General features: G+C 37.7%; 1 protein-coding gene across 1 annotated transcript in view; it reads left to right on the top strand.

Moving 5' to 3' along the window:
* The window catches only part of SARDH (sarcosine dehydrogenase), a 2,624,838-nt gene that overhangs the window by 1,051,603 nt on the left and 1,549,568 nt on the right, over positions 1–23,667 (top strand). The window contains exon 19 of the mRNA XM_044058055.1: positions 7,749–7,887. Within this exon, the coding sequence (XP_043913990.1) occupies positions 7,749–7,887 (139 nt within the window). The remainder of the gene's footprint in view (positions 1–7,748; positions 7,888–23,667) is intronic.

Here is a 23,667-nt window from a genome sequence, read left to right as displayed (position 1 = left end):
ATATAGCCACACATAAGTTTGGTTCAGCCATACCCCTATTTATGGGGATTTGATAAAATGAAGTATTTATGAGCATGGATTGAAAATGATTATGTTATGTCAGCTAAGGATATGTGGGAAGAGACTAAACACAAGATAATATAAAAATTGAGAAAATGGAAGATCTTGTCTGTGGATATAGGTATCAAGATACACTCAGTAGAAGTATATTTAGTCCATTTAGATTTATACAAAGATCAGGCATATTTTTATCAATCAAAGGAGAAGTTACTTTTATTAATAGAGTTGAAGGATTTTTATCTGGGAGGGGAAGAGGTCAAAAGTCAATTGGGATAAGTTGATCCTCCCATTAGAATATGGAGGTTTAGGATTACCTGATTTGAGTGTATTTTCAGAGCTACACAGTAAAGGCTGTTATGAGTAACACAAACAGAAAGCCACAATTTGGAATGGGATGAGGATAATGAAGCAAGGGGGGGAAATTGAAGAAGTAAAAAGTGGGATTTTGGACACATCCTTATGGAGAATAACAGTCATACAGAATACCATATTCAAAAAATAGCAGAAATTATATTAATAACCAAGTCAACACAGGAATGGAGAAAGGAGATTCTGCAGATATGGATGACTGCAATTAGGGTTACAGAAAATAGGCAAGCAGGGCTGGAATTTATTGGAGGGTGCTTGCAAAGGAACCAAGTTATTGGGAACAAATTAGAGGGGGAAATGTAGACTGGGAAGAGGCCAAGAAGACATTTGTTTAGGCCATAGATTGCCTCACCTATCAGGGATTTTAATCAGACTAAATGAAAGACCTGCATTGGTTGAGTTTTAATTTGAATCTAGTTCAGAATCTGGTGTTTGAAAAGGGATAATTAGTAGGGTATATAAAATATTGCACAATAACTATAAGAATCAATAATTGGAGGTCAGGAAAGATTGGGAAGAGGGATTAGATAAGCAATTCAAAAACAATGGGAGGACAATTGTATGGCTGTCAAATATGCAACAAAATCTAAAAGATTGTATGGCTCTCAACTATGCAACAAAATCTAGAAGATTAAGAATTTTTTCCTGGAAGTTTTGTGTAGATACTTTTATACCCCAAGCAGACTCTGAAAGAATTTTACCTCCAGCAGATGAATACCTCTTGACTGTCCATATTTTTATTTCATATTTTGGTGTGTTCCTTGTAAAATTTGGAGTTTTCTGGTAAATCTCTGAGGGCTGAAGGCCCTAAATAATGACATATATTTGAGTTTCAGACTTCATATCCTTCAGAAAATGCAGGCTAACACAAGTCCTGTTATAGCAACTTTAAGTATATAAGATCAATATTTAAAATCTGTCCCTATTTTTGGGCCTTTGTCACTTCATTATTTTAGGCTTTGTTCTGAGAGGTATGAGTAGATGGAAAATGCTGTAGGGATAAAGAGGAAGAAGGAGGTGCCTGGGATATGTTTTTGGACTGTAATGAGTTGACAGACTAGAAATTCTCTATAGAGTACTCACGGAGGAATACTGGAAGAGCAAATGAGTGTAACGAAGGATTTATATCTTGTATTGTAACATCAGAGAACTCATTTTCATGGCGCTGTGGATTTCCATTTGTTATAAAACTCATTCTTTAGTCTTACAATACAAAACATTTTGTCATACACTTCATCATCCTATCATAAACATCCTTTTTCCATTTTCTCCATGACGTCAGGATGTCTCATCAGCTGTTGCTCTCTCTCTCTCTCTCTCAATTCTGCCACTCTCCTACCTTCTTTGATAGTTACAACTTACTGTCTCAGGCCCTCTTTCCCACTATGCATCAATGTCTTTGCTGGGTGCCCTCATTTCCTCTTGCCATCGAACTGTCTGTCCCAAGTCATCTTCACCTGATTGTGTTATGCTTTCCGCAGAAGTGCCCATAACTGTTACCTCTCCTCTTTGACCTTCTTCACATTTGGAGCTACTTTATCTTCTATTCTGAGGTTCTCATTTGTGTGTGTCTCTGACATTTTGCATCCTACCACTTCTCAGAAACTTCATCTCCATCTCAACTGCTTTTCCTTTACTGCACATGTAGTACTTGTCACACCACTGTTTTGTACATCTTACTTTTCAGCATCTTTGACAATTTTCTGTAGCACACTACCCTGACGCACTGTACCAGATGGCCGCAGCCCTCTGATTCTAGGTTTGACCTTCTCATTCAGACTTTCCTTCTCCTCAGCCCAGATAGTTGAAACTATTAACCTATTCCACTATTTTCCATTTCATTTCAATTCTTATCTTCTGATTGCCCCTTTACAGCGGTTTCATCTGTACTCAAGTGTCTCTCACTTCAGACTTCTACGTTTCATTTATTGTACATACTCTTGTATGGGCCAAAGCTAATCCGTCTAAACACATCACCTGAACACAACTGATAAAAAATGTAATACATACTTCATCTAACACATACTGCATCAGCCTGAAGACAACAGTATTAATAATGGCTTGGAATTTTGTAATTCAGGTATTTATTTACTTAGAGTTTAATCATAAATTATGGACAGTGAGTGGGCAATGCTCTCCAGTCTGTGTTGGTTAGTAATGTATTAATTATGTCTGTAGCTTTAAATCATTCTACTGCATCATATGAATGTGAAGAAAAGCTCAGCAAACAATTAACATCCTGAGCTTCTGCCACAATACAGCTTGTCATTTCTGCTTAATATCTTTATTCATTCTGTGTTTCCCTTCTACTTGAGGCTGTGCCCTTATTCAGAAGCAGCATTATATCTCTGTTTCACTTGTATTTTTTATTTCCATTTAATTGTTCAGTTTTATTTCTTTTATTTTTATTTATTGACTGGGGAATAGCACTGATCATTTAACCAATTTCAGATTGCAAGCAACTGTCCAGCACTAAATTAGTTGTTTAGGAATGAATATTAATAGAAGATGCATTACCATACCCCCTTTTTTCTAGCCTGCATTGACATCTGCACCTTGTTAAGGCAACTTGTTGCATCATAGGTAGGTACTAGGCTATTGGCCCTAGGACCTATATAAGCCTAGCCAAAAAGGTACCCTGGTTTCACCACCCAAGAAAATTATTTTCCTGTGCCCCTGTCGAGCAGAGCCACAGAAGTGATCCCGGGGTGAATTTCCTATTTCCCATCCAATCATCAAGATTTTTCTTGGAGTGCTAATAAGGAGCTCTGTTTGATACAGATGGGTAGTCTGTTCCAGAGTATGGGAAGTCTCTGGGACAGGAATCTATCCCTCCAGCATGTTCTGTTTGTTGTGGTGACAAGGTTTAGGTCCCTAGAGTGTGTAGCTCAGAGGGATTGTGATTTACTTTGTGGAGTATGTCCAACAGCTCTGGGTTTGACATAGCTTTGTATGTTAGGCAAAGATCACCTCTGAGTAGGCGATATACTACGGAGTAAAGCTGGAGTTTTTTGAGACGGTCTGCGTAGGGCATCTCTTTGAAGCCAGTGATCCTCTTTTTGAGGTATTTCTGTGGCCTTTCCAGTTGTAGATGTCTTGTGAGATACATACCAAAAGGGGGGTTGTACTCTATAATGGATCTAATGAGTGATGAGTAGAGGGGAACAATGACCTCTTTTTTTCTGGATGAGAAACCTTTTGTGATTAAGTGAGCCATGTAGAAGGATTTTCTGACCACTGTGGCAATGTGATTATCAAAGAAGAGACTACTGTCCACCTGTGTCCCAAGGTCTCATCACATTTTCGGCATTAAGTAGACTACCAGCTATGTGGTAGTTCATGGGTACAGAGTTTTTACCAAAGGGGATGACAATACACTTTTTGGCATTGAACTTCAGGCCATGGCTTTGACACCAGGCATCTGTCTCAGTGAGGCCCTTTTGTAGTATGCCCACATCGTTAGGAGTTTGTTATGGCTCCTAGTTTGCAGTCATCTGCAAACTTTGTTAGCCAAAGACCTTCTGTGTTAGCCTGTACTTCAGAGAAGTAGATACCAAACAAGAGAGGACCCAGGACTGAACCCTGTGGTACTCCACTTGTCACTGGCCTGAAGTCGGATTTGGAATCTGCTACTTTCACAGTGTAGGTTCTGTCCATGAGCCAGTTGGCAACCCATCTTGTGACATAGGGATTTATATCTAGTTTAGTGAGCTTATCTATAATTCCAGAGGGGGGTGGTGTCGAAAGCCTTGGTGAGATCTAGATAAGCTGTGTGAACCACCTTACCCTCATCTATGACTTTGGTGACTGCTTCAAAGAAGTCAATCAGGTTTAGGAGACATGATCTGCCTTTTACAAATCCGAACTGGGTAGGGTCCAGAGTTTGGAGATTACCAATGTCTTTGTTTGAGTTTCATGATGGTACATTCCATGGCCTTGCAGACCAGGCTTGTCAGGCTAATGGGGTGGTAGTTCCCGGGGTCCATTGTGGCTCCCCCTTTGTGGAGTGGGATAACCGTCACAGTGTGTCATTCACTGGACACAAAGCCTGAGGTGAGGCTATGATTGAACATGGTACTTAGGTAGGGTGCCAGATCATTCTGTAGTAAATGTAGAACGCAGACTGGGATATTGTCAGGTCCCATGGATGCTGTGTTCTTGGCTTTGGAGTGTTTTTTTTTTTTTACTTGTCCAGCCATGATTACAGGAACTTTGCATTCTTCCAGTAGATGGGCCCTCTAGGCGGTTGGGGGGTAAAGTTACCACTGAATCTATTTGCCAGGATGTTGGCAATATCAGTTTGTTCTGTATATTTAGTGCCATTGTGCTGTAACTCAGAGCAGATCTGAGTGTTGCCATTGAGATTCTTGACATAGCTATAGAATGCTTTGTGGTTGTCTTTAGAATCAGTGGCAATTTTGTTTTCATAACTAGCTTTGGAGGATTTTATGAGGGATTTCAGCTTCTTACTGAGGTTGACCAGGGAGTTCCTCCAGTCATGGGATTTTACTCCTTTTTTGCAACAGTTTCTTTCTTTTGTTGTAGAGTTTGTTTATGGCAGAGGACCACCAGATTGGCTTCCTTTTTTTGGAGGATAGCATCTTGGTTCTATTAGGGATAGCATGATCCATGCACTCGTGAAAGTGCTTATAAAAGTGCATTTGTGTAGGATTCAGCAGTCATACCTCTATTGTCTGTCTGCATGTGTTTCATGAAGTTTGCCACTTCTGTCCTAAGAAGTGTGAAGTTGGCTTTGGAGATGTTTTTTACGGTGGTTTCCCTAATTGGGGGGTGGGGACGGGATGTGGATGTCTAGGGTGATTAGCTTGTGGTCGGATCTGACCAACGAGGAATTGACCTCTGGTGTGGAACACTGGTTGTCCATGTTGGTAATGACCAGGTCTAGGATATTGCTGCCCCTGGTGGGGTTGTGAATAAGTTGATCCAAGGCATTGGAATTTATGAATTCCAGAAAATGTTGAGCAAAAGTGTTGGTACATGAGTAATTTTCCCAGGTAATGGTGGAGTAGTTGAAATCGCCCATTATTAGGGTGTTGGGTTGTACCCTAATACTTTCCAGTGTATCAAGAAATGAGGAGTGGGAATCCTGGGGCATGGTGGGGAGTCTGTAACAAGCTACAATTTGGATTGCGGTCTTGCCCAGAGTTAGTTGCACTTGGATAATCTCAGATGCATTATACTGTGCAACTAGCCTGGAGGTGTGGATATCCTTAATGAATATGGACATGCCTCCACCTTTAGTGCTTCATTCCAGGTTAGGTGGCTGAAAGGTGTGGTATGAATTATAGCCTGAAATAAACAGCCTTGGCAATGCTCAAACCCAGGACCCTATACACTATAGTCACAACACTTAACCACTACGCCCTGACCACTTAATAGTCAGTGGCTAACAACAGCAGCAGTATTTGCACATATTTGCTATTTGTTCTTTAACCACATCATTGCTGTGAACTGTGGTTGGCTGGCTGATATTATAGGCTTTAAGAAAAAAAGTACAACAGAGTTCCATGCTTGTGGTGAATTTGGAAATACAGCTGGTGCCACTATAAACATTTACTAATTTTATTTACATATGTTATATAGCTCCTCTGTTGTGTCAAAGAATGTGTAAAGGCCGTATATAAATTCTTTCAAAATATTTCTGTCTGAAATGTTTATTTTTATTATTTTAGTTTGACTTTTTTCATACTAATCTAAACTATTTTTTCTAAGTATCAGTGGATGGGTGTAAAGACGCAAGTGGGAAGCTTAAAGATAAACAGCTGTTGACAGAATCACTATAGTAATATTTATTGGACACTAAAGATTCCAGCTGTAATCGATTTCTACAAAGATTGGTGCCAACACTTACATAACAGGAGAGGTCATTATAAGTGTAGAACAATTATGAATTTCTGACTAGTGTGCTTCTATAACTTACATTAGACAAAAATTCAGAACAATAATACAGATACAAGTTGCAGTATACAGATAATCAATTTTTTTGTGTGTTACTTAACACTTGTGTATCAGTATTGTTATAAGATTACAAGTACTATGGTCAGACATATCAGCTGAGTCTTTAATAATGAGGTTAGTAAGCCATGTAGGATTGCAGATGTGGTTAATGATGAATGTAATTCAGAATGCACCATTTGTGTTAGTATTGACTGAGTCCATTGTACTAAACACGTTATGCATGTTTCAACCTATATATTGGCATTTAAGACTGTCTTTAAGGTCTAGCTGTAGAGTTAGGAATACTACTCTGGAAGCTGCCAAGAAAAAAAATCTTACAGTTCTGTATTTCTGGATTCTTAATTGTGTATCCAGAAGTGCATAGGTCAAGCTCTAGGATCTTTGTGGTCTGTGGAACTCCTTCAACCTCTGGGTCAGCATCAAGGGGGTCAAAAAAATCATCTTGGAGGGTCTTCTGTATTACTGCCCCAGGAGACCCTTTCTATTGTAGTAATAGCTAAATTAGCTAACCATGGAAAAGGATGGCCAAGTTCTTCATGCTGGAAATCTTTTGTTAGACTGAAATCTCTACTACCTTTATACCAGTAGCTTGAATATTTGCTTTATTTTCCTGATAGGTTTTGGTTATAATAAGAAAGAGTTAAACTTATTTGAAAATATTTCCACAGGTGATCTATGGACCTGTATTAGTTAGTTAACATAATCTTTTTTTGTATAGTAATTTCTGCTTTTTCTAAGGCATATTTTCTTTGGTACTCATATTTTCCATACCAAAATGTATCTCAGCATTCTAAAACACATGCTTGCGGCATTTACAGTACAAACAAAACACATTCCTGAACTTTTTGCCTGTATTTTCCTATTTGTTTCATATGTTGCAAATTTGCCAGTTGTAGAACGTAACATAAAAAAACTACACACTGAAATTTTAAATAAAAAAATCAGTTCTGGTACATTCCTATGTACAATATAGTAGTTAGAGAAGTATCTTTGAATTCAGTACAACTGTAAGTTTCTGTGGCCTTAGTGGAAAATGTTTATCTTCTCTCTTGCATAACGCTTCGAGCAAGCACTACTAGAACCTGTTTTATCTTGAGTTGAAACCTTGCACCTTAGACTAAGCAAGTAAATCCACTGAGTGGCAATTGGCTTGCCACTGTGATGCTAGATGGATGGTTTTAGCTTTCATATACAAATCAAGAGTTCCAGTTTCCTTTGCTGTATTGCACACCATTTATATTGCTTCATTAATGGTCGATGCTGCTAATGTTTGGTAGCTTGCAGCATTATACTTGTACTTTTGTTGTTCAAAGTAATGTAACTAGTTCATTTTTTTTCAGATTAAGAAAGAATGCATTACCTGCCGGAATGCAGTTGCTTTATTTAATATGTCATACTTCGGTAAATTTTACTTGGTGGGTCCTGATGCAAGAAAAGCTGCTGATTGGTTATTTTCTGCTGATGTAAACAAGCCACCAGGTAGGGGGTTGCTTGTTTTTATTTCAAACATGCATTTCTATAAATAGTTGTCTAATGCACTAGCTCTCCATACATTGTCCTTCATACTGACGTCTGCCATCCTTATTAACCTTCTAAAGCAGGAGGGTTTCAATCCAATGTCTGTTACTGTACATTTCTAAGTGCTGTGTCATTTGTTTAGCAGTTGTCTTTGTGAAGTGTAGGTGTGAAACATTTGTTCCACATTAGAATTTGCAGATGCACAATTTATAGATTACACAATTATTTTTTGGCATTGCTGCAGTCCATCAAAAGAATGTATAATATTTTCATGGATTTACACAAGGGTAGTAACAATCTTGGGCCTCTGAGAACTCCATGTTAAGTATTTTAAACTCGGAACACAAACATCTGTTGTAAGCCCTTTGTCAGTCTTCGCATTTAAAATACTTTTTTTATTTTGATAACTGCATATTCATAGTTGCTATTATAGAATGTAATTATGTGCATCAGAGCTGTAGCAAGGCAATTTGGCACCAGGGCAGCAAACCATTTGGCAACCCCATCTATAAGGGATTGCAGTGGATATTTAATGACCATTTGTAAACTGTCATGCTTAGTTTTGACAGTTTACAAGCTGCCATTTAGCAGTGACAAAGGCAGTTTGTAAACTGTTGATTTTTTTTTAAGACACTTTACCTTGAAAAATAAAATTGAACAGGTTGACAGTTAAACAGTTGCTGAAGTTGCTTAATTAACAGTTTGTGGTTAAACTTTTTAGCAACATTTAGTGCCCTCTACAAGTTGGCATCAGGGGCAGATGCCATGTTCACCCCACCCTTGTAGTTGCACCGCTCATCCTGCTTTGCATTACTGATGAAAGTAGAAGCCCCTTGCCTTTGTTTTCTTGATATGTAGGTTCATTGATTTGGTCAGGTACTACCAGACTGTTATGGAGTATTAACAGCTATTACTGGAGATTCAGTGCATTCACTCCCTACATCACATGTATGTATGTGTACCAATGACAACTGAATCTGGTCAACACAGCACAGTGTTCACAGCTGCTTGAATGATCACAGGTCGTTGACATGTGCAGATGGTCAGCAGGTGCGCTAGATTGACAATCCCCAAGTGGAGGAACATTACATTTTCATGGGGGTTTGCAATATCAGAGTTAGTATATATAAATAGCAGAGGGTGGGGAGTGCAAGGGGGGTGCCGCCCTGCAAAACAACAATTTTTTTTGTTTGTGTGCAACGAATAATTTCCTTGGGCATGCACATTTGTCAGTGTTTGTGTTGACATCCTTTTGTGGTTGACATTCTTGCCATCAACATTTTGCTTTGTCAAGCAAGCTAAGTAATGCCATACATACATATATATGGATTTATACATTGTGTGTATATATATACACACACACACACACACACACACACACACATATATATATATATATATATATATACACACACACACACACATATATACTTACACATACAGTGGATATAAAAAGTGTACACATCCCTTTTAAAATGCCAGGTTTTTGTGATATAAAAAATGAGACCACAATAAATTATTTCAAAACATTTCCCACTTTTAATGTGACCTATAGCTTGTACAATTCAGTTGAAAAATAAACAAATCTGTTAGTGGAAAAAAATAGAAAAAAAGTACAATAAACTGGTTGCACACCCTTAAATTAATACTTTAATGACACACCTTTTGATTTAATTAGAGCATCCAGTCTTCTTGGCTAGGAGTCTATCAACATGGCACATCTTGACTTGGCAATATTTGCCCACTCTTCCTTGCAAAAGCACTCCAAATCTGTCAAATTGCGAGGGCATCTCTTGTGCACAGCCCTCTTCAGGTCACCCCACAGATTTTCTGTTGGATTTAGGTCTGGGCTCTGGCTGGGCCATTCAAAAAGTGAAGCCATTCTTTTGTTCATTTGGATGTATGCTTGGGGTCATTGCCATGTTGAAAGGTGAAATTCCTCTTCATCTTTAGCTTTCTAGCAGACGCCTGAAGGTTTTGCGCCAAATGTGGCAGATATTTGGAACCGTTCATAATTCCTTCCACCTTGACTACAGTCCCAGTTCCAGCTTAAGAAAAGTAACCCCAAAGCATGATACTGCCACCACCATGCTTCACCGTGGGAATGGTGTTCTTTTGGTGATGCAAAGAGATTTTGCACCAAATGTACCTTTTGGAATTGTGGCCAAAAAGTTCAACCTTGGTCTCGTCAGACCATAACACATTTTTCCACATGCTTTTGGGAGACTTGATGTATTGTTTTGAAAGTTTTAGTCAGACCTGGATGTTTTTCTATGTAAGAAAAGGCTTTCTTCTTGCAACCTTACCCCATAGGGCAGATATATGGAGAATACGGGAGATTGCTGTCACATGTAGTACACAACCAGTATTTGCCAGAAATTCCTGCAACTCCTTCAGTGTTGCTGTAGGTCTCTTGGCAGCCTCCCTGACCAGTTTTCGTCTCGTCTTTTCATCAATTTTGGAGGGGCATCCGTTTCTTTGTAATGTCACTTTTGTCCCATATTTTCTCCACTTTTTGATGACTGCCTTCACTGTGTTCCATGTTATATCCAATGCTGTGGAAATTTTTTTGTACCCTTCTCCTGAATGATACCTTTCAAAAGGGGAGATCCCTTTGATGGTTTGTAAGCACTCTGTGAACCTTGGCTTTTGCTGTAGCAGGCAACGGCATAAATGTCAGGAAAATCCTACTAGGACAGCTGAACTTTATTTAGGGCTAATCACTAATCAGAATCTATTTAACTGATGGCAGGTGTGTACCCAAGAAGACTGAATGCTGTAATTAAAGCAAAAGGTGCTTCAACAAAGTTAGTTTAAGGGTGTGCACACTTATGCAACCAGCTTATTGTATGTTTTTTACTTTTTATATTTTTACCCTAACAGATTTGTTTTTCAGTTGAATTCTACAGGTAGGTTATAGGTCACATCAAAGGTGGGAAACGTTTTGCAATGATTTATTGTGGTCTTATTTTTTTATATCACAAAAACCTTGCATTTTAACAGGGCTGTGTACACTTTTTATATCCACTGTGTGCATATATTAATATGTCTGTGTATAATGTGTATAATTAATATCAAATCTCAGAAAATTCCAAAACATTATACATCAAACACAGAATTCCAGTACACAAGTTGAATGCAAAACACACTGGCACACAATAAACACACACACACAAAAATGCTCCAACTAAGAAGACAAAAAAAAGTGTTTTTGATGATATAACAATTGATCAAATGTGAGCTCAGAATATAATGTGTCCTGCATTTCCTACAAATGTGTAAATATGTTGGTCATATGTCTGTTTTAGATTTTTGCACTGCACTCTTATGTATACATATTTTATCATATGTGGCTATGAGCTGCAGTTGTGCCACACCTGACCACCTCTATCAGTGCTCTTGTCAGGAACTTTCTCAAATATACCATCCCTCTTTAAAGATGTAATTTTTGTGTCTCATTCTTACATTGCCTACTAAATTAATAAATTATGTCTTTATTCCTTAATTTATGTTTTTAGTTCAAGGAAGTTTGGTTAAGTCATGCTTCACACTTAGTATCTCCTCTTAATGTGCCTCTCTGCTTGAAATGGACTGCTGTCAGGTGCTTTCTACCTTATTTTAATAATGCAAAGCATGCAACGTTGGCTCCATATAAAATGTTAGAAGCCTGGATGTTTTAGGACATAGTAAAATATTTACATACTTGGTTTTGAGGTGACATTCGTTAACCAGCCCGTGTGATACAATATCCTCATAGCATCTGAATCAGGACTGTGTCAAGAACTTCTAGAATGACCTGCTGAAAACTGTGGAAGTAGATCCTCCATAGTGTGTTATGCTGATGAGGTGTCCATAACTCCATACAGTACTGCAGACAGGGTCTTACCAGATCTTCAAACCCAAGCGTCATTCAGTTTGAAATGTCTGAATGTAGAACTGAACTTCAGGAGCAAAGAGTATGTAGATGTGTACTGCACCATATTGAGACAGCTAATTAAGAACTGGTGATTTACAGATACTAATGGATCAATACAAACATGGTTCAAACATGCACATCAGGAGGAGGAGAAAAGCCTTAGCATAAGCTGAGTTCAGAAACGATAGTTAGGTTTTCCAGATTCTTAGATGATGCTTTTATAACGTTCACTGGAAATAAGTAAATTACAATTTGTAAATGAAGCAGCAGATGATAGATGTGCAGAGTATATAAAAAAGCTCTAATCCAGAAACAAAAGGAAACCAGTTTTAATGCAACATGCAGTAGAAAAAGAACTACTCTACACAGCTCAGAAACTGTGATGGTAAGTATCTGTTGTGAGGAATGTCATCCAGGGGAGCCATCCTGTTTTTCATGAACCAGATGGTTATCATTAAGAAGACTGAACCTGGAAAATCATTGTAATCCTGCACTTGTGAAGAAGGAGATAGATAAACTGCTTAGAATTAAGATGTATTTATAAATAATCCAATAAGTACATTAGTAACCAAGACGCTGCAACCTTGCCAGGATACACTCAGCCACTCAAGGCACGGATCCCTTTCACACTAAAAGAGGACCACCATTTCACTATTTGTATTCCACCTGTTAAGGATTTGAACTGCCAAGATTTATTCCACCTCTTAAATATTTGAACTGCCAAGTAGTATTGGTTATTTTATGTTCACATAGCACACGCAACCAGGTTACCTTTCTAAATTTCAGGAAACTTAGTAATTATAATAACTGGCCTTTCCAGTCAGTTATCACGTTGACTATGCCAGTATTGACAAAAGTGCAGTTTGAAAACAAATTTCTTAAACACTTTCAAATGAAGAGCCGTATGCATCATGAAAGGCCCAATTTGTAGATATAATTAAACCTACATTACCCTGTTATTAATTTGTAGAATATCCCATTTTTCTTATACTAATGTATATTGGGCTATCACTTCTATTTATTCTACAGTCAAGCACTCTATTCCAAATTAACCCATTATTTATTAGCCATTTAACTTTTCCTTTCATGTATTGCTCATTACCTTTCAAAACATAACGGGTTCCATATTCTCCCCTCTAGGCATCCAAATGGATCACCATCCTGTGTTAGTAAATTACTTTTCTTCACCTGTGCATTAATAAGCCTGTATATACACTAGATCTGGAAAAACAGTTGGTGTTTCACAATTTCTTTACCATGGATTAAGCAGTAAGAACACTACCATTAGAACTATGCCATTGATGATGTATGTAGTTCATGGAGTGCCCGACTAAGCTCTGAAGTCATGAAAAGCTGTTAAGCACTTCCTAACACGTTACAATCAAGTCTCTCACTAAGCATGCCTCTTAACTACTTTCCTTTGCAGTTCTGGTCAAATACAAAAATAACAGCGAGTCAAAGGATCATAACAATGGACAGTGTTTAAACATTGCTCCATTTCACTCTGTTAATAGAACAGCATATTTTGCATCAACATGCATTTTCTGTACTAACTCTAACATCAAACATTTTTAATGACTAATTTTAAGCAATTTACTCAAAAAAAAAAAAAAACATTTTCTGAAGGACTAAGAAGAAATATAAAGCAAAATTGTGAATGTTTTACAAAATGAGAGTGGGGTGGACAAGTATGCACATAAGAAGACCTGAAATGGAAAACAACTGTGAACCTCACAGTAAATACTTGTACAGGCAGTGGGAGTGATAAGCACATACAAATCAAATAAAAATGAAACTTTCTGGAAAAAAATTACATTTCAAAAGCTCATAACCAAAAAACCTTTTTAAAAACTCCTCTATATAAAACAGTCCTTTAAAATAAACTTCCCCATAATAAGCTGCAGAATAAATTACATTAAAAAGTGTAAAAAAATAAACTGTGTAGTTCTTCACTTTCAACGTCAGAAACTTTCATTAATTCACAAACATTGACAAATATATGAAAAAAATAAAAGTTTCTGAAGAGAAATCAAAAAATACATGTCAAAAGTTATGGAGCCATTAAATGTAACAGAAATGTTGTGGGGGAAAGCCCAATCAGCATGCAGCATTAATTAAGGCATCTCATTCACTTGGGTTACAACAGAGAAAACTTTAATGTGTAAGGTGTCATGCTTTCAAAACTGTTTTCAAGGAGACCCTGTCATTAAGCCCGGGAGACTTATCTCTAGTTTTATGTTCAAGAATAGACCGTCCTTGAAGACACAGTTATGCTATAGGAACATGAGGGATGTATATATTCCCCTATCAGATCGTGAAGGGATATTTACCTGTAGGAAATATAAGGCCTGCAGGTTTATACATATAGATAACAAGTTTGTACACCATATGCTGAATTTTGTGATTAAGACTTCCCTTTATGTGGACTAACTAAGGACTTGATCTACTTTGCATACTGCATGGTATGCTGTGCCTATTGTGTAGGGAAAACTAACAGACGCTTGAAAGATAGTGTGCTAGAGCATGTTAATGACACACAGAAATATGAAAACTATGAATGCCCTAGCCCAGCATGTACAGGACAAGGGACAGAATCACAGCTTTACATTTTTAGTATTCGAAGTCTTGGTCACAAATTCAAGAGGGCGAGACTTTAAGAACTTAACTGAGGTGAAAGAACAAGAGTGGATTATACATTTGAATAGTGGTAAGTCCCCATGGCTTAATGACATGGTCTCTTTGAAACCAGTTTTGAAAGCACGATGCCATACACATTAAAGGTTTCTCTGTTTGTTGTAACCTTTCTGAGTGAATGAGATGCCTTAATTAATGCTGCCTGCTGATTGGTCTTTTATTAGTGTAAATGAGTTTAGGCTGTGTGCGGTTTTATTTTTTATTTTTTTATTTTACATTTGTTGACCGGGCTAGTCTAGCTGGACCTATATCCGTTTTCAGTAGAGGCCCGGGGAGAAAAGCTCCAATTACATGAAGTAAGAAAACATTAACAGCAAAAAACATGATAAGCAAACTACAAAAAGTACAATGGTAGGCTTGTGTAAGAATTTAACAAAAATAACAACTAGCAAACACAAGGCAAGTTAACCAAAAACAGCTGGTTAACAATACAAATTTCAGGTATGCAGGATACTAAAGTTAGAATAATAAAAACTGATAAGAAAATCACAAGACGGCATAACATGGAGAAGGAAAATAAAACAAATCTTTTGAAAAGTCAATATAAATGAAGTAGCTGACATCAATTAAATATATTATTTAGAGGCACAGTTAGGGGATAGTGGGGGAAGGTAGGAGTAAGGGAGAAGTAATTTCAGTCGGGTTTAGCACAAGGACAAAGCCATTGAGTTTTAAGATATTCTTTGACGTGTTTTTTTGAATAGGGGTGTGGAGTCTAGGTTAGTTATTTCTTGAGGGAGTTGATTCCAGATTTTCCCAACAGAATTTGAAAATAATGAGTCACCAGCTTTATTGTAAGATTTAGTCGAGGCTACTAGGAGTTTATTAGCAGAGCGTAGAGTAGCTAGGTTCTTATAAGGTGAAATAAGTTTTGTAAGGCTTGGGGTAGCTTCAGGGTAGTGAAGAGACTTATGAATGATAAGTAGTTGCTGATAGAGTAAATGGCTATTTAGTTCTAACCAATCGAGTTGCCTGAGGTTGAGACAATGGTGAGTTCTAAAGGGAGTAGCAGTAATGAATCTAGATATACTATTATAACAGGTAGAGAGTTTGGTCATGTTATTTTTTGATAAGTTAGTATATATAGCAGAGGCATAGAAAAGGGTAGAGATCAGGTGGGTCTGGGCAATGGTTTTTCTAGCTGCTGGGGTAAGAAAGGGTTTAATTCTGTAGAGAGTACCTATTTTTTTGTTAACTGATTTAATGGTGTTATTAATATGGTCATCAAAATTAAGACGGTTATCAATAGTTACACCTAGTAGGTGAGTGGTCATGTTAATACAGGTAGCATTATTAGAGGAGATAGTGAAGAAAGGTGTGGAAGATTTGTGAGTAGGAGTGAAGAGAAGAAGTTTTGTTTTTTTGGCATTAAGAAGGAGGGAGTGTTCCACAAACCACTTTTCTACATTATAGAAGACTGTTTGGATGAGGGACTGGAGGGAGGAAACATTATTAGCAGAACAGATTAAAGTTGAGTCATCAGCATACTGAATGCAGATGGCTTGGGGTATATTCATGTGTAGGTCATTTATAAATAAAGAAAAAAGAAGGGGACCTAAAATAGAGCCTTGAGGAACCCCAGTGTTTACTGGTAGTAAGGAAGATAGGTTGTTGTCCCATAGCACTGCTTGTTGCCTGTTTTGGAGATCACTCCTAAACCATTGAAGTGCTTGTGAGCCAAGCGAATAGTGATTTAGTTTATCAAGAAGTATGTTATGGTTAACAGTGTCAAAAGCTTTTGACAGGTCTAGGAATAGAGCAGAGGAGAAAAGATTATTGTTTTTGTTGTTATTTATAGTGTCAGTGAAGGAGAGGAGGGCAGTTGTAGTGCTATGGGAAGGTCTGAAACCATGTTGACAATTGGCTAGTAGTCTGTTTTGTAGAAGGTAGTTGAGAAATTGTTTGTGTATGCATCTTTCCATAATCTTTGCTAATGGGGAGAGTAAGGCAATAGGGCGAAAGTTTTAGAACTCAGTAGAGGAGCCACCTTTATGTAGAGGAATTATATGAGATATTTTCCATATGGTGGGAATTTTTCCTTCAGAGATAGTCCTATTAATAAGTATGGATATGGGGTAGTCTATAGCTTCTGCAGCAATTTGTAGGTATTCTAATGGCAGTTGGTCAGCGGATGGAGTACAAGGTTTAAGTTTCTTGAGAAGCTTGTAAATAAGAGATGTAGCTACAGGTTGAAGGTGAAAGGTATTCGAGGAGGTGCTAGGGGTATTTGGAAAGATAACTGTGGATGATGGTAATGAATTAGCTAGGGTTTGAATGACTTCTGTAAAATACTTGTTAAAGGCATCAGAGATCAGGGTGAAATTGTTAAGGTTAAAGCCTGAAGGGGTAGGAGTAGTTGTATGTCCTGGTTTAAGAAGTGTGTTAATCCCTGACCAGAATTTTTGAGGGGTGTGTTGAGTGGATTGTTGAAGGTGTAGATAAAATTCCTTTTTGTCTGTAAGAGTATCCTTCTTAGTAGCATTTCTTAATTGTTTAAAGAGGAGGTGATCTGATGGACATTTGGTAGCTCTCCATTTAGCCCACATTTTATTTCGCAGGATCATTTTCTTCTTAGTTTGTCTAGTTAGCCATGGTGCTGTTTTGGATCTTATCCTAGTAGAGTGAATGGGGGCATGAAAGTCAAGGATCTGTAGAAAGTTGGTATTAAAGTAGGTTTTTTTAGGTATGAAGAAGCAGTTGTATAATAGACTGTGAAAGCGCTTACCGTGTTTTACTGCTTTTATTTTGTTATGGTGAATTAAAGTTTTTTTATAGCACTCCAGCCGTGGTATACTCTTTTGGAAATTACTTGGACTGTTTGAACAGAGTATTTTCCCAATTTCTGGATGTTTTCCTGTTGTGCCTCAAGGTCAGACCTTCTTTGCAGACTCATTATTCAGGTCTGGGATCTAGTTTTCTATTATCAAGTGACTCTTCAGGATGTCTACATTCCCTCAGAGCAGATACAGTACACAGGCTGATGAATGGATGTTTCTGGACATAGTCCATCTGTTGGGTATTCCAAAAGTTGATGATCTTACCACTCCTCTGAACAGTCAGCTTCCTCTTTTCTTGTGCCAGAGTCCCAAGCCTTCTGGATTGTAAGGTAGACACCTTGCCTTTACCTTGGAAGATTGTTTCTCTACACTACCCCACCCCTTCCCCTATTTCCAAGGGTCTTGCTCAAGATCAAGCAAGACTCACCAACAATCTTGCTGTTTGACTCCCTTTTGGGCCAGATAACATTGGTCTCCCCTTTTTTTTTCACTTTACCAAGGGCAATCATCAACAAGTTACTTCACCAGGTTGACCCTCTCACAGAAGACAAGTGGCCTCTCCTATCCTTCCTCACTTGTCGACTCTTCAGCTGATGCTGTGAGTGATTGGATTTTGATCCCTTTAGGTGCCTCTTTTCTGTGGACATATATATTCTGCAGGAGGTCAGGGAAGCCACTACCAGAAAATCAAACTTATGTAAATGGAAGAGATTTTCTGTCTGGTGCCTCTCTTGTAACCATGACCCCTTTTCAGTGGAGATCCCTCTGTTTCTCTTATTTGTGTGAATTTCTCCATGCTGACTTGGTATATTCTTCAGTTAAAGCTCACATATCAACTATTTCTGCTTGTCTGCCTCTGTCTCCTTTAGCCTCTAGGTTTGAGGTCAAACAATTTCATGAAGGTGTCCTTCATATCAGGCTTCCTGGAAAGCCTATTCCACCTACCTGGAACCTCAGGTTTGTTCCTGAAAATTAACCCAGGCTCCTTTTGAGATTGCTGCTTCAGGTTCCTTGTAACATTGCACTTGGAATGCTGTTCTTCTTTTGGCCCTTACTACAGCTAAGAAAGTTCCTGAACTTTGGCTTCTTATGCAGTTCCTTCCTTTTTAGTTTTTCATAGGAACAGGGTATTTCTCTCTACTAATCCTTCTTTTATGCCCAAGGTGAGCAGTGACTTTTCTCTTGGACTATTAATTTACCCTTTTTTTTCCTTCTCCACAATCTGCTAATGAGAAAGTTCTTCACACCTTGAATTTACATAGCTCAGTTATTACTTGCATAAAACTAAGGCCATTCTCAGATCTGAGCAACTGTTTCCTTTCATCCCAGATCTTTGTATTTAGAAATTCTAAACAAACCATATTCTCCTGGATCTCTAATGTCATTTCTTTTTGTTGTTCCTGTCATGGTAAAATTCTTTCTACCTCTGTAAAGGCTCATTTTACTAGAGCTGTTGCTTCCTGTGGTGCCTTTTTCAAAGGACTAGACACCAATTCCATCCTTGAGACTGCTGCTTCTGTCCTTACTGTCACTAAACATTGCAAGTTGGATGTTGTTTCCAAAGCAAGAGCTGGCTTTCCCAGAGCTATCCTGCTTTGGTTTCTAGAGGGTTCTTCTGTGCCTCTCTCTTCCCAAGTTTTCTCTTGAGCTTTTGTACTCTTTCTTATATAAAGAATAATGCAACAGTGATGTGGAAGGACATAGTACAGTTGTGTAAAATCTTACCATAACAGTAGACTTGTATCTCTTAACTGTTGCATTATTCTCTTCCTCTCTTTTCCCCAATGCTCTGCCTTATTTGCCTTCCTGACTAGGGATTCTTTCCTTTTTTTTCCTCCTCCTGTATGCACATGTTCCTCCTAGTCCCTAGGGAAAATATGTTCCCCCATGACTTTTCAGTTCTGAGATATGTACGTGTATATGTCATCTTTATGCCCTACACCTTGTGTGGGGTGCATATGTGTGACATATGACGTCTAGAAATTCTAAAGGCTCTGTTATACTGGCCCAGCATTGGGCTACCCTTGGCAGGTAATCCCTTTTGTAAAAAACTATTGCAACAGTGAAGAGAACATCTACTGTTATGCTAAGACTTTACACAAATGTAGTGTGTGTAATATATTTGGTTCATAGCATAGACAGACCACATCATCAATCACCAAAAGTTAAATATTCAAAATATTGAACCTCAAAACACCTAAAAAAATTATTTTTGCAGTGGACAAGCTGCCCAGCCAATACCTCTCCCTTGCATATTATACACACCATCTCTGAGATTGCACCACACTGTGGGAAAGGGCAAAATTCTGATCCCTAGAAATACTGGCAACCAGCAGAAAAAAAGCCATTCCAATATTCTGGCCATTTGATTAATGAGTATTCAATATGTTGGACCTTTTATAAATTGCATGGAATATATATATATATATATATATATATATATATATATATATATATATAAAGAGAGAGAGAGAGTGCGTGTTTAAATATATTATAAAAAGACACCAACACTGCAAAAGAATGGAAAGTCGAGAAAACATTGGCTACAAGAATCCTGTAGCTGTTCAGCAAAAAGCAATTCAATCTTCAAGATAGCCAGTGTATTTATTTCTTTGGATTAAAAGTTAATGTTTTCTGAAAGCATACAAACTGCTTTTCACATCTGGGAGTGGAGTAGATATTAGAAAAGTACAGACAGAAATCTGTGAAAGTAGGAACACTCGTAGCATAAGCTCCAGCATAGGTAACCATAATTTTAAGTTAAGTAATGCTTGTGGGTGCAACTGTTAATTTGAGACCATTCCTATCTGGAGGGTTTAACTTAAATTTTTGAAGATGTACATAATTCTGTAGTTTTAAGTTCATAATAATCTTAGTTTGTTCTAAGTTAATATGGGAAATGGGTGTTTTGAAAATGTACTTAGTTTTTTTGTTTGAGAGTTTTCAGTAAAACAAAAAGTCTTGAAAAATGTGACATAGGTTCATATGGAGATGAGAAGAAACAGCTGTATAAAAAGATCAGCCTGTCAAATTATGTGTGCATATATCATAAAAGTTAGAAATACACATTCCAAAAAAAATGGCATGTATGATAGATGGGAGCAACAGCTTTTTTAGCATAATGGCTATACTATCCATATTATCTTGTAATGTAAATATCTTTATAGGCATAGACAACAAAGAATACTACATTTTATTAAGAAGTGCAGAGTGCAAATAGCAATGCTACAAGAGCTTGTGAATTAGATAAAATAATTTTAGGACCGATTCAACAGAATATCAGGGGCAAAGGAAAAAAGTATACTAATTTAATAGAGTGATATAAGAGAGAGAAAAGACAATAATGGTAGATTTGTGGTAGTAATGGGTTATTAGCAAAGCAGGAGCATTATGCTGGCATGTATTTGCATTCTACCAAAAACTGTTGTTATGGAGCTTAAGAAAATCTTTGGAAAAATAGCTTTCAGATGGGGAATATTGTGTATAGATGGGGACTGAAAATTTTTGCAATAGTTGGGATGCATCAGGGGACCTCGACGGGAACGTTTAACAAAATAGGCTAGATTGCTGAAGACATTTTTGAAAAATGTATTTATTTATTTATTTTACATTTGTTTACTGGGGTAGTCCGACTGGATACATGTCCATTTTCAGTGGAGGCCCGGGGAGAAAAGCTCCAAATAGACAAACTTAAATAGATTACACAAGAAGTTAGTCAACATTAGAAAATATAAAACAAAGTGATTATGTACAATGGTTTAGTAGCGTTCCCTAGTAGGGACTCTCAGTTCTCATGGACAGATGCAATTAAAAGCAAGAGATGTCAGATTGGCTATAGAGCTTGGTGACATAGTCGCATGTTATATTTACAGATTATGCTTTGTTTATAACTTAATATGGGTTGGTACATGGGCAAAGCCAGTTCACTTTGAGATACTGTTTAAGGTTATTTTTTAAGAGACTTTTGTAGGATTGTAGGGTTATATAGTTTGGCAATGAATTCTGGGTTTTCCCAACAAAGTTGGAAAACAGGGATTTACCAGTACAGTTATTAGCTTTGTGGGTTTTGATCAGTAGTGTTGTCGGCTGACCGTAGGGATCTCAGTTTGCTATATGGCTTAATAATATTTATAAGTGAGGGGGTATCTTCAGGGTGGTACAGAATTATGTGCGCTATTAAGAGTTGATTGAATTGAATTAAGCTGGGCAGTTCTAGCCACTCTGGTTGTTTAAGGTTCTGGCAGTGATGGGTTCTATAGGTGGAACCAGTGGCGAATCTGGCAATATGGTTGTAGCTATGGGACAGCTTACCTAGTTCAGATTTGTTGAGGTTTGAGGGTACAGGCGAGGTATATGAGTAGAGAGTAGCTGTGACTGGGCGATTGCAGTCCTAGCCAGTGGGGTTAAAAACGTCTTGTTTCTGTACAGTGATCCAAGCTTCTTATTGATAGTCTGTATGATTTTGTTGACCTGTAAGTCAAATTTGAGATTATTGTCTATGATAACCCCTAGAAGTTTGGTGTGTTGATCTGGGGAGATAGTGAAACCATTGTTAGCCATGACAGAGAATGAGTGTGGCAGATCTACTAGTGGGGGTAAAGAGTAGAAGTTTAGTTTTATTGGGGTTCAGCAGTAGGCATTCATTGGCGAGCCAGTTCTCAATAGTGTTAAATGTATTTTGGTTTAGGATTTGCAGTTTGGATGGGGAGGTGGCTGAGCAGATTAGAGTGGAATCATCTGCCTATTGAATATGGGTCTATGTTAAATGTTCGAACATTACATGGTCAAGACCAAATGTTCGACATTTGGATGTTTGAACATAAAAAAATAAATAAATAAAACACAGAAAAAAGCACTAACAGTGTAGGCAGGGGGGCAAGCCCCCCTGCACCTCCCACTTGGGGGGCTGCACCCCCCACACACCCCTACTTAAATATACCAACTCCGAGACCACACTTCAGTGCAGAAAAGGGAAATTCTCCCTATCTGCACCATACGGTGCTGTTGAAAGCATCTTTGAGCACTCAAAATTTCGAACGTTTGGTCTCGACCATGTAACATTCGAAATTGAGCGTTCGAAGATTTGACAGGTACCCTTGAATATGGGTAGCTTTAGGGATAATAATGTGAAGGTTGTTGATAAAAAATAGAGAAGAGTAGTAGACCTAGTATGGAGCCTTGAGGGACACCATGTGTGAGAGGTAGCTGGCTGGAAAATTTGCCCTGCCATAGTACCGCCCATTGTCCACCAGTCAGGTAGGACTGGAACCACTGGATTGTGTGCTTATTAAGGGAAATAGATTTTAGAGAAAGAATGAGAAGTTCATGGTTGACAATGTCAAAGGCTTTTGTTAGGTCAAGAAAGGATAGCATATTGTCATTCCTGTTTTGGTTTATGGCATTAGTAAAGGAAAGGAGGTCTGAGGTGATGCTGTAGTATGGCCTGAAACCATGCTGGGAGTTGGTAAGTTATTTTGTGTAAGGTATTGCATTAGTTGCTTGTGTACACATTTCTCCATTATTTTGGCTAGTGAGGAAAGAATGTCAATGGGTCTATAGTTGGATATGTCTGTAGAACTACCACCTTTATGGAGTGGGATGACGTGGAAGAAATAATATGGAAGATGTAAATTTAGTAGTAAGAACTCGGGCAGAATTTATATATTATTCCCCAAGGTACAGCTTGCTAGATGGAAATTGTATTTCACAGGGACATTAAAAGTTTTAACATACATCAAATAACTATTTCAGATCATGCACCCAATAAAAAGATAAAAATCTAGGGCAATGAAGTGAAAATGAAATACTGGAACTTTCCCACCTACCTTTTAAAAAGAGATGAATTTAAGAAATGTGTAGTGGAAATTATTCATACATTATTGGGGAGGATAGAAATATTTGTGAGAATTATAGCTAGTGAGTGGGATAAAATGAAAATGGTGTTTAAAAATAGAGTAGAAATAAGAGGAAAGAACACAGGCTGTGCTTTCATTCTCAAAGCAAAACAAAATCTGCCAAAATTCAAGGAATGAGTTTTAATAAAATAAAAATGTATCAAGTCACAAGTTAGCACTTTCATTTAGACAGTGTAAACTTCTTCAGACCCTTCTGAAGAAATTTACACTGTCTAAACGAAAGTTCTAACTTATGACTTCTAATATGTTATTTTATTATTAAAATTCATTCCTTTAATTTTGGAGGATTTTGTTTGTTTTGCTTTGAGGATGAAAGCACAGCCTGTGTTCTTTCCTAGTTTTTTTCAGCTTTTCGTGCTAGAGTAGAAATATGACAAATTTATGGTTAATAAGTAGTAGAAATTATTTGGAGGAACTGACAAAGGTTCAAGTATTGCAG

Source organism: Protopterus annectens, chromosome 16.part0 (genome assembly GCF_019279795.1).
Source record: "Protopterus annectens isolate FY-2018-M chromosome 16.part0, PAN1.0, whole genome shotgun sequence".
In the NCBI taxonomy this organism is placed as follows: domain Eukaryota; kingdom Metazoa; phylum Chordata; order Ceratodontiformes; family Protopteridae; genus Protopterus; species Protopterus annectens.
Note: the sequence above shows the minus strand (reverse complement) of the source record. Positions and strands in the feature narration are given on the sequence as shown.